Source organism: Chiroxiphia lanceolata, chromosome 5 (genome assembly GCF_009829145.1).
Source record: "Chiroxiphia lanceolata isolate bChiLan1 chromosome 5, bChiLan1.pri, whole genome shotgun sequence".
Lineage (NCBI taxonomy): Eukaryota > Metazoa > Chordata > Aves > Passeriformes > Pipridae > Chiroxiphia > Chiroxiphia lanceolata.
Genome location: NC_045641.1, coordinates 31054533 through 31067449, shown reverse-complemented (window position 1 = coordinate 31067449; position 12917 = coordinate 31054533). Strand labels below are relative to the sequence as shown.

At 33.7% G+C, this 12917-nt stretch overlaps 1 protein-coding gene across 1 annotated transcript in view; it reads right to left on the bottom strand.

Annotated features, from left to right (window-relative positions):
• ARID2 (AT-rich interaction domain 2) overlaps positions 1 to 12917 on the bottom strand; it is a 102808-nt gene that overhangs the window by 33367 nt on the left and 56524 nt on the right. Inside the window, exons 4-8 of the mRNA XM_032688175.1 lie at positions 12529 to 12662; positions 11504 to 11722; positions 8719 to 8786; positions 764 to 830; positions 430 to 680 (exon numbers count right to left, since the gene is read on the bottom strand). Coding sequence (XP_032544066.1) covers positions 430 to 680; positions 764 to 830; positions 8719 to 8786; positions 11504 to 11722; positions 12529 to 12662 — 739 coding nt within the window. The remainder of the gene's footprint in view (positions 1 to 429; positions 681 to 763; positions 831 to 8718; positions 8787 to 11503; positions 11723 to 12528; positions 12663 to 12917) is intronic.

The window sequence follows — 12917 nt, the reverse complement described above, 5'->3', positions numbered from 1 at the left end:
ACCCATTTTACTTAAATTCATACGCTATATTTCAAAATATAAGGACTATCTGAACATTTATAAAATACCTATAAAATCCATATAATTTATCTGCAAAATAACATGACATACTGAAATAGTGTATTTTATAACATTCAAACCTCTCTGAAAAGAAAAAGATGCCTCACATGATTCTGGCAGTATATCCAGTGGTATATGACTAGCTTACACAAAGTACAGTACACAGAGCATAAAACTCTCTACAACTCTCTGACACATAAGTTGTATTTTAGTTTTGGTTCTTGTTTTCAAATTGCTATTTACAAATTCAGATACTAATTTATTTCTTTTTGCATCCAGTGATAAAGGAAAAAAAAAATCATTTAATTAACACTGAAGTAATGCTTTTATCAAATTATATTGGAACTGTTCTGTTTCAAAGCACGTTACCTCTGCTGCAATATTTCCCAGCGTGTCCAGCCCCAACTGCCGTAGAGAAATAAAGTGACTATGAGCAGAGAGTAGCAGGAACCGAAGACAAGTACGATTAGCTGCCAAAAGTTTAACATTTCCCTCTTCAAAAGAAAGATTTCGTAAAATCACTGCGATCTGGAGTACCCGCTGCCCTTCAATATCATTAATGCCCAATTTGCGAGGTGGATGAAATAAGGATTCCCAAATCCATTCTTCCGATGGAATATCTACAAAGTAAACAAATACATTTTAGTCCTTCCTTTGTTGTATTTACCAACAGGTATGTATTAAGATAATCAAGATGTCTCACCTTGAGATTTGCTTCTGTCAGAAATTAGATCACGAACTTCAATATCCTCAACAATATCCTTCCAAAACTGAAGAAAGAATTAAAAATACTTAATTTCTAGGGGATATTTCTTTAAATACTAATTATTTTTATTCCATTACATTAAAATATTGAAATCATATTAAAGTAATTGTTCTTTAAAAATTTCCTAGTACCTTGATTCATCTGATAGTAATCAGAGGCAGTGATACACAATATGTTCAGTATTTTACAGTAAGAAACTCTTCCCTTCAAGCACCAGACGTATGTGTTCATGATCAACCAACACTACCCACAGAAGTGCTTTGCTGAAGCACATACTGAAACTTTATGGACAGCTTTCCATAAACAATTAGAAATACAGCAATTTTAAGTAGGATAAAAGTACAGTTCATCCTCCTTTACCTCCTACAAACAGTGAACTCCTAAAGCAGAAGAAGGTGACTCCTCTCAATTTTCATAGATATTAGACTCCTACTAGAAGGTTCTTTCTGGAAAGACTTTTTAAAAGTGCTGCTGTATTGCACATCATCATAGAACAATGACAAGAGAGAAACAACCACCACCATCATGAAAAATGCTTATAAATATAACCAAAGCAGAATGCCTCAGCACATTGGAATTCAAATTACTTTAGAAATATATGGTCTGATCTGCAAATGGTTGTCTGTTGCCAGTCCTGCTGAAATTCAAGAATTAATCAAGGGATTAAGGTTGGCAAGCTAATAAAAATACACATTGTGAGGTATAATAATATAAAAATATATAAAGATATGTGCATTCTAGTGTGTATATAAGAAAAAAAAAACACCTTCCGTTGACTAATAAAAATTTGACCATCTTTTTTACTCACTAATGAAATACAGCTGCTCTTTTGGTTGTAATCACAGAATAAAACCACTAATAAATCTGGACAAAAAGGGAAGGAAGTACAACCAGCTGAACAGCAGGAGAAATTTTGCTATGCAAACGTAATTACTAAATTACAGCACTCAGACCAAGCCTGACACTACTATTTTCTTGAAAAATACAATACTACAGATTTTCTAAATTGGAAGGAAAAGAATTTTACTTTCCACTGCAAGAATTTTACTTTCAAGTCCAAAGACTTGAACAGAAAGAATTATTACCTCGTTTTAGCAAAGACAAGAACAGCCTGAAAGAAGTCTAACTCCTTACTGTTTGTTACAAAAAGATTTTTTTAATTAATACTGTGGCTCTCACGAAGAGCCAGAAGACCAAGGCATGCAGAATGAACTTCATTTTAAGTGGCCTTTACTATTAGAGAAGGATATTATTTAAGGAAGAGGCTTCAGCCTTTTATTTTAAAAAGCACATAGAAATATTTGTCTGGAAACATACCAGTCAGTACTTTTCTTTAGGATGTCCCTTTTGGAAAACCAATGAATACAGTAAGCCTTCACATTTCACTGCCACTGCCACTTAAAAGAAAAACCTCAAACGCTATTTTACAGATTAGTTTTTTAATCAGTTAAGGATTAAAAAAATAAATGAATATTGAACAGATATATTGGAAGTCTTCAACTTGAATCTCTTTGAAAGAGGCCAAAGTCAATCACAATACACTGTTAAAACTGCTGTCACACATCAGAACAGCATCATCACATTTTGCCAGTAAAATCCTCCAATAATCCACATTTTGCCACTTAAGTGTATAGTTCAAAATTAAACATTAAAAACTTCTGGCAACATAAAGTCATAAAGAAGGAAATTTTTCTATCCAGAAGGCAAATCACCCTGGACATGTTCTCAAAGGGGTGGAAAATGATTAAATTCTTTCTGCAGATGAAGATGCCACAGACACTGCTAAAGATAAAGCCTCTAAATGCTATGGCTAAAGATGAAGACAGGAATACATTGTTGGAAAACTGTACATCTCACCTAAAACTTGCAGAATAAACAGATCCATGACAGTTGCTTGAACAACTGAGAAAGTCTCCCCTTCATAAAGAAGCAGTCTGTCAAACAAGGCTATTTGTCAATTCAGATGAGATTATCTTTTTCAGAACATAGTTCCTTTCTGTAAGTTAAAATGATATACACCAAGGCACCAAATAAAGTGTACTTAGACATAACTGTTATTCTTCAAATTGCTTTATTATACAGTTGTGCTGCGAACATAAGATGCTAACCTCTCCAAGCAGGGAATTTTTGCCTCAGGACCATCTACAGCATACAAACAAACCCTGTTACCTACACGAGGCACACCAGAACTGTGTCCCCCCCACAGCCTCAGTTCTTCTGAGTCCTAGAGATCTAGAAAAGCTCTTAAATCTCTAAGGAAGAGAATCTGCAGGATAGGACATGAATACACACACAATATGATTTCAAAAATAACAATTTAAGACAGTATTTTTTTTCCTCTCAACTGTTTATTTCTATATACAAAGCACTGTGAATGATAACGCTCAGCAAGAACACTGCTTTACCTGCAGAAGTGTCCCAGAGTTTTTTGCTTGCTCAAAACTGTAGGTTTGTATTCTCAAAGCCAGCATCTGTCACTGGTGTTTCAGCAACCACGAAATACCTACTGAGGTACGACACCAGGCTTCCTGTGAGCACTCTGCAGATTAAAATTTAGAACATCCTGCAAAAGCTCCAGCATTATCACCAAAGAACTGAGAAATATTACCCTACATCCTCCACTGAACAACCAGTAACTTAAACACCTTATTGGTAAGTAATGTGTTCAGAATTCCAAGCAGCTAAGAGACAAACTATTTTGTGTGACATTTAATGCACCTATTTCAGAGATGGGCTGCTAACTATAAAGGGGGCAGGATTTCCCAGGACTTTAGCCATTGACAAGCATCTAATAATAAATGTACAGATAGAAGCCTGATATGCGTGTATTGCTGTACTGAGCTTCAGAATACTCAAAAGCCTTACCAGAGATGGCTGAGGTGAGTTCCCAGCCACGGAAAGTGGCACCTGTCTGCAATTATTATAACAACGTAGAACAGCTTTCCCTTTGATTCCAACAAGTATCTTCTAGCAGGCACAATTACATATGAGAGTTAAATAACTCCCTCAGAAAAGTTGCTGTTCTGTTCAGTCAATGACAAAACAGCTTGAAGCAATACTCTTGTGCACAGCACATACAGTCATGCAGGGAATTTTAAAGAGTGCAGACAGCCTGGCCTATGACAATCAAAGTCTCAAATCATCAGGCATAAAATTAGGTTGTCCAAACACTAAAAAAAAATATAAAATAATAATTGAGAGATGTTATGACAAACAGATTTCAGCTGACACCTACACAGACAATAATGCAGAATTAAAAGTGAATATGAATTCTGCATCTTTCACTCAGACAACGGACATCAAGAAACCCAAAGCAGATTCCAGGATTTTCAGGAAGGTAAATCATACTTTCCATTCCCTAACTGGTTACAAATCCCTTGCAACACAGTAGGGAAAAACCACCAATAAAAAAAGAATTGCACCTTGTTCTAAAAGTTATTCCTCTGTGATTCTGGTGAACTACGGTTTCCGTATCTCAGAAATATCTTCACACTACAGTGATCTCCATCTTATCATTCTGCACATTCTAAGGGTGTTCAGGCATCTTAAGCTAAGAGTGAGTCTGCAGTCCCTATTCCTTTCAAGAGCTGGCCTTAAATCACTTTCTTGTTTGCATTTAAGCAGACTGCTTTGATTGCTCTCAGCCCACTCTAAAATTGGTTTCTGCCTAAGTGGGAAAGATCCCCGAAAAGGATGGGGGTGGGCAGCAAATGACAAGGCAGAAAACAGAACTAAATAACTTACATACAATGTTCTTGGCCTATGTGTTACAGGGGAACAAGGCAAAACACGACAATTTATTTTTTTTTTGCCCAAAGGGAAGGCAGAAGTGGAAAATGATTAGTTAAGTTAAGCTTTCTGGGCATTGTTTTGAAAAACACAAAGCACAAAGGCAAGAAAAAAATCAGTTTAGCATCACAAGCAGTTATTTATTCCCTACTAGAAGGACAATCTGATACTACATATCAAAAAAAATAAACAAGACAGGATGAAAAAGTCAAGGTCTTTATCAATAGTTATTCCTACATACACATATTTATATCATGGTAACACATTGGTAATAGAAACATAAAGCTAAAACGTGGAAGCAACCAAATAATGCTTGACCACATGACATCCACATGCTAAGAGATGGTGGACAAAGGTAAAGAACTCGATTCACATTCACAATCTGATTACTGTCAGTAGACAAATTCCTTTGGAAAACGATGCAAAGGATTATACAGAATTCACTGGAAATCAGGTCAATCAAATTACTGTCCATAAAAACAATGGACATTTGAGTTCACAAAACATACAATGTACTAACGGTATGACTACTTATTGTCCAAGAAAAATACAAGAGCAACTGGAGTCAAGTCAGCTTGACAGATTACTGTGAGAGACAAGAAGAGTAATGTTTGCAAAGTATTTCAGGTATTTAAGTGCATAAGGATCTCTCAACACTATCTGAAAAAGATTCAGAGAATAAATGCACAGTAAAGTATTATTAAATTTATACAAAGAAGAAAGAGTTGGACAACAAAATAAGAAATTCACAAAATAAAAAAGGAAACCAGAGAAGTGAAGCATTATGCAAAATAAGAAGGCAGAAAAGCTGCATAAATGTGGATTTTGGAACCCTACAGCTAGAGGAAGCCTCAAGAAGTCCAAGAATACGAAATCCAAATCCTTAAATTGAAGTAAAAAGAAGTGAATAGTGCATGAAGAAATGTAATGCAATTATTCATACACTACACATCAGACAGTGGGCAGCTGCTGGAGACATGGAAGAAATACCTGGAAAAACAGCTAAATCTATCCAATTCTAAACATGCTATATAAAAAAATCACTCTTGAAAGAGAACTACACTCACAAGTGAACCTTGGTAACATGAGGAAATTCAAAGCTAAGCGAAACACTTAAAAATGGGAAAGCTTCCAGAGCAGATGAGAGAACATCTGAGCAGGATGCCATCAGAGCCTGCGGATGGGACAACAAAACAAACAAGAGATACTGGCTAAATGCCAGCTGTTCTAATCCTTAAGTAAGGACATGCAGTCATTCCAAGTAACTAGAGATTTAAGCTTATTGACAGCACCAGGAAGAAGGCGAAGAGGGAAGAATGCCACAAATTAGCATAGCTATAAGAGGGAATAGCAGGTTCAACTTAAACGATACTCAAATTCAGACACTTAATGGAACAAGTTCACTGACTAGTAAAAACATTTGATTCAGTTTAAAGGGAAGCTCTGTAGAAAGTGAGAAAATACGTAATGCTGCAGATAAGACTATTACAGAAAATATGTAATGCTGCAGGTAAGAATATTACAAATTTTTCTATCATTTTTTTATAATGAAATAAGAATTGGGGGGGGGGAGAAAGAAAGGTAACTGAAGTTTAGTATCAAGAAACACGTTTTTCATCTTCACCTTCAACTGGAGCAGTAGTGATACTGGAGGACACAACTAAACAGGCAAGTTCCTTTGCTCATGAATATGACACTACCAAATGTAAAGTTGAAAGACTCTAAGTCAAAATTAGAGAACAGCAGAATATAACATAAAAGAACTGGTGCTAAAACAATTTACAAATTCTTTACAGTAAAACTCAAGACTTGACTGAATACCAAACAACAAACAGTATTGTGTAGATATCTAAGGGTGGGAGAAATACAAACAGTGATGCTGTACCACTCCGTGTGCAAAGATACAGAATGAAGAGAAAAACAGTGAAGAAAAACACATATCCATTTTTCCTTACTGAAAACTAATTTTAAAATTATAATATTATTAAGAGACTAAAAATAAAATCAAACTTGTTTTAAGCAAACATTAAAAACTTCCACAAAACATTTTGGTATAAGTACATAATTCTAAAATTACCCCCAGTATCAATTCAATTCCTATTAGTTTACAATTCATGTGTTTAAGGAATTGCTTCTTCACCCTCCTTTCTATGTATCTCTAACATTTGTGTGTTCATGCCATTGCTATACTTCAATTCGTAATTCTGCATTTTTTCCTCTCCCACTTAAAAATTCGTTTCCACTTCCCTATTTGCACAAATTTCTAATCTGCTGCCATTATAGAAGAGAAATGAACTGAAATTATAACCTTACAAAATCAAGAAACAAATAACTGGCAGCAAAATGAAAAAAAAAATTTAAAATGATAACAGTGAAAGGAGGGACATTAGAAAAAAATAAACAAAACTAGATACATAATCTCTATGCTGACAACCAAATATCTCTCTCCTACGTCACAAAGCTCCCATAATGCTTCCCCTGATTCCCACTTTGACACAGTCACAGCTGCAATACAAAATAAATTACTTCTAGTAGTAGAGTCAAACAAATGCTTTCAGTGAGATGCTCTGAAAAATTTGCATTCTTGGCATCTAAACACTTTTAGATCTGGTCTTAGTTTCCAACATGCTTTTAGAGTATTTCTGACATGCTTTCACCAGTATTTCACTACATGTGGTACTATACACATTGTAATGTCCAAAAAATAGATCTTGGAGAGCATCCAAGTTTCTTATTAGTAAACCTTACTGCAGTTACAGTGATTCTACTTAACACTTGGTTAAAAACATTTGTAAGAATCACCTACCCTTATCACAATTATTTAAGTTTATATAATTAATGAACACATAATAAATTAGAATTCTGTGTAATTTTAAATGTTTTCAGATCTAAACATGGTGCTTGTTGCTGCTCTAGATCAGCAACAGTCTGTGACAGTTTAGGGTGAAGTCAACACAGAAGTGCTAAGTGCTTTAACAAAAACCCAAACAAACAAACCAAAACACAGCCTACAGTACTTTTGGATATATTTTTCAATGGAAAAAGGAAATGAAGATTATGAAGCATCAGCACATTTGGATCACATTTTCAAGTCCATATACCAAAAATATGAGAGTTTAGCTTTTTTGTTCTTAAGTTTACTTAAGAAAATTTGATTAGGGAATCTATTCACTAGTATTTCAGCAACACTACTATGGTCCAGCTTGTTCCCAAACTGAGTTACATAAAAATAGAACAAAGCATACATGGAAAAAGCTCCTAACAAATATTGCTCTGTAATACTGCTCAGATATTTCAGTATATGAAACAACTATGGAATTGAGCAGAAACCTAGCTTCCTAAGGCACTTAGTAGACTATCTCATTATATTTTTACTTAATAAAAAGCACAAACTATCAAAATATATTTTAATCTAGCTTTCTTCTATTTTAGCCACATAAATTATGACCTGTAATTTAATTTATGGCAATTGTGTAAATATGCTGAAATGTCAAATCTCTTTTAGTTATATTTCATGCTGTCATTCACCTCAAAATGTTCATCTAGAATATATAAGCATTTATACAAAGAAACATTAGTTTTATTTTTACCTCATTTCATTACTTGTACAGTAGCTCATGCCCTCTACTGGGAAGATAAAAAGCCTTGTGCAAAAAGTTTAACTGAAATAAACCTGCAACATGGCTAACCTATTCAAATATTTCTCCTATGCTCCTTATGCTATGGTCTTAATTTTCATAATCTAGAACGTTTCTTTACTGATCATGACAGTTTAAAAAAAAATAAAAGAAGGCATTGCCACCTCTTGTTAAATATGGTGTCAATTTTCTTTTCATCACACCTATTAGCTTTCTTATAAAAAGAAACATGAAAACCCTTATTCATTTGCCTACATCTGTTTTTTTCTTAATACATTTCTTCCTGCTTATCCAAGCACTTTAAGACAACTGTGATTTAGTGTCTTATTATATTTAAATCGAAGGAATAAAGTTGAGAGTAATTATAAAGACATGTGTTAATGTATCTTAGAACTTTCAATCTTTTTAAAGAATTTGATACCCACCATGTGCAGTTCAAAATTATTTTAATAATTTTTAAATTACCTTAACAAAATCTCTATCAGTTTTCTCCTTCCATTCTTCTCCAAATACAGCAGAAAATGATCCTAAAGCTTTAAGCACAAAAAGCAGAATTTAGTAAAATAAAAAATGAACATTTTTTTACTTTTTCCTAATCCATAAACTAAATAAAGATTCAACAACACTATAGACTCTTCCAGTGTTTCCTTTTTACTCTAAAAAATACTGCATAAACCAACTGAAATTTCTTAACTGAAATCAACAGCTACTGCAGTTTTACAGTTTAAACTGAGAGTAAGGAGTTCATAAGTAATGGGCTTGCTTATGAACCCTTTTTAAAAAAAACACATGGGAAACTTTTCCAGATCTTTTTTCCAGGAGTCAAGATGACTGCTCTATTTTCACCCTGACATGAACAACTGCTTTCCATGTGCACTGTGTAAGCACAAACACTACTGTAGTAATTAAACAAATTCCCACTTGTTTTCTAGAAAATCTTAACAGCAGTAAAATTTTGACAGCACTCAATTGAAAGTCAATATTTAACCAGGATGAGTAATGGATGTTCTTGACTGTTTGATGGAGCCACTGCCACAACTTTTCTAATCATCACTCCTTGAAAGCAGCAAAGACTCAGTCAATGTGACTCAGATGCTGAATCAATCCAAAAATAAACTCTTGTCTTGCAATAATTCTGTAATGAACTAATGACATGTTTTAGTTTCACTTTTTGAGTCATATTTTATTGTTTTGAAAAAAAAAAAAGGCTACAAATCTCAATTCCAAGACCACATCATCTTATAATTTACAGAATCCAAACCAAGGCTTATGCAGCTCTCGAACTGAACATACTATATACCCTCAAGCCCCTGGGGCTGCCCCATCACCTGCAATCCAACTGTTACCTCAAGGGGAGGAGGGGAGGAAGCTGATGAAATATTTTACCTAGAAGCACTACATTTTAAATAATAATGCTAAAACTTTAATTATAGACAAGAAAAATCTAAAACTTGTATTAAATTAATAAGCTATTGTTCATTGATACCTGGAATTATTGTGACAGTATTTTCAAACTACCTGAATCTACTAATTAGAGATTTCATTTCATCATCAAATCTCACAGATTTACCTTCATTATTTATAATATAAAAGCACATAAGTATTTCAAATCAAAGCTTCATGCTTTCTTTCCCCCATGTGTCCCAATTAGTCCTTCTAATGCTGCTAGGACACTTCTCTGGATTTATCCAGAAGACATAATCAGGTAAGGTAAAAATGAAGTTTTCCCCAGGGAATGGAAGAAGTGAACCCACTACATGTTCATCACTCCTCTCAGCTTTACCTCAAATATTTTTCAATATAAGAAACACTAATACAGACAAGCTCTAGAATAAATCTGTGCTCAAAGTTCAAGTTAAGAACTCCAGAAAACACTAACTTTGCAACATCCAAAAAAAATCATTAAATAGTAACATAAAACTTGATTAAATTATTTGAAAATTCCTAAATCCACAGAACTTCTATGAAAAGAACAGGGGAGTGATGGTAAATTCAAAAATCTAGAAAGCAAGCATTCTGGAATCACTGACATGCAGGACTAAGCTTCCCTTTAGCTTCCTTTCAAATGTTTTCCTTCAACAATTCGTGTGACTGGACAAGGTGCAAACACCAAATGACCACGATCTAACAGTATCAGAAGGGCACGTGTACAAATTGGAAGAGCAGAGAGAAGCCAAAGGACACTAATGCAATACTGGGGACAACTAATGCTACAAATCATTATGCAAAAACACTAACGATTGAAAAAACCCAAACAAACAGTACACAGTGGCTAACACTAGTTCTTCCCCAGAACTTTAAAACAGAATCTTTGACATACCATACTATGTTTATGCTTACACATGCAAAGTAGATTGATACTCAAACAGATATGATAATCAATACTATCAGACTTAATTATGCTTAGCTGAAAAGGCTCATTTGAGCAATTTCTTATTGTGGCAATTTCTGAAATTCAATATAAAACCAAACCAACCAACCAAACATATCCCCCAAAAAAGCACATAAAACCTATAAATACTTCCTCAGCACCTCAAGACGAGAGCTATGCTGTTATGATTTTACGATAGTTTAGGTTAACTTATTTTTTGTTTGCCCCCTCTCCTGACAGAAAGACAAACAAACAATTAACAAGGAATAATTTGGCATGGAGGCCACACTGAAAAAAATGAGAAGAATTTATTTCACATACTTTAGTATTTTGATGGAATAGACTGTTATAAATTTTACGTGCTAACACATTCATTAATTCTGAAAATCAAATTAGAGATTATTATCTCATGAGTTTTATATTCTGAATTTTACTGTAATTGAATGTGTAGTGAAGTATCAGGATAAAATTTTAGCAAGTCATTGTTTTCAGACTTTTCAATTTTAAATTTGCAGATTTTTAAATTTGCAACTGTTATTAGAAAAGAATTATGAAGTCAGCATGGTCCTATGAATTCAGAAGGAAGTAGTAATACACTACAAACAGATGGAAATCCAATGCTATTAATTCAGCATCCTGAACAGTTAAACCTATCAACAAAAAGCTAATTCTTACATTTCACTAAACTGTAAAATAATTCTTTTAAATTACTGAACTTAAAAGGTATTTGTAATGCCTAATAAAACCTGTAATTGTGAAGAAGGTAAAAAGAAGTAGTAGATACAAGTATATTACAGTGATATAAGCTACTGACATTTTAATTATCAACGGTTGTGAAAGATGACTCTCTCTGTTGCAAAAATGTTGTTACATACTTACTGTCATCAAACACCCCAGCATTTGCAAGCAGTAAAGTGATGATTTTAGGGTCCTTTTCAAGCTGCATAACATGCTTGCTTTCATTTGAAAGAAGAGTACACACATTAATTGCAAAGTCCACTTCATTTGGGAGTCCAGATAACAGTGAAAGCACCAATTTATTATAGTCATTTGGTGAGTTTAAGTCCATAGACAGCCCGTAGCTTTGACGAAGATAATCTAAATAAGAAAAAAAACCAAGCAAATAACATTTTCACAGCTAAATGGATTACATTGAGATGATACATTAAGCTATACTACTATGAATAAAACTTTTTTAGAAGTTTATAAATGAAGTATTGTGGTTTTTAACAAGTTTTTACAGTATTCAATGTACAATTTTTTCCATTAGTCTTAGGTCAAAATGTTGACACACACTCTACTTTGTTGTGTACCTTTCTAGTTATATATTAATTCCATCATCATTTCCAGAATGTAATACTGCAGCATGTTCTCCCAAAGAAAAGTTTTCAAAACACAGGCTTTAATTAAAGCAGAATAGAATTGTAATACAATTTGGAGTCAATTTGTATGCAACGAATTGCACATCCATTCCACAGAGCCCACCAGCTTCTGATTTAGAGCTTAACTAATTGTTAGCTCAGTTCAAGTATTCAACTCTGTAAAGACATGACAGACTGACAGAAACACACTGTGCAAATTTTCAAGGTAAATTTTTTGTAAGACAAGTAACTATGCAGCCCTGCTAATTAAAAAGGAGAACATTTGTAAAGAATAATAGCTTATGGATTTTCATATTTATTTTGCTGTGGTTAACAGTGCAAAGGTTTTTAAGTCTATTAAATTAATCATTTGAGTGTCCTACAGATTTGACAGTTTTAATAATATTCTAAATTTATCTATACGCTACTTCTGTAGCTTGTTGAAATATATGTATACACACATGCAAATACACATATATATCTACATATGTATATATGTACACACACATTAAAGAAACAGCACTTTTACCATCAAATATTTACCTGACACACTGTGTTGCTGGTAGTTATAAGAAGTTGGAATTGCACCAATAGGAAGTTGTGGCTTTGGATTGCCTGGTTGTACCTCATCATCCTCCTCCCCAAAATGATGGACTTTTTCATACTTTTCTAGATATCTGGAATAAAAAAATAAAAAAAAAAATTGTTTGGTATATATACAGTATGAGTAAATCCTTCACCCCAAGAGCTGAACTGCCAAAGGAAACCAACTGTAGAAACAGGGAATTTACTGGAAAAAATAGTCAAAGTGGTAAAAAACAGAATCTGAGTCAGACAGACAACACGTGACACAGAAAATGTAGATATGTGGAAATATCGATTTAGATATTAAATTTCTTCACATTTTTCAACGGCACCTAGATAAATTGCAA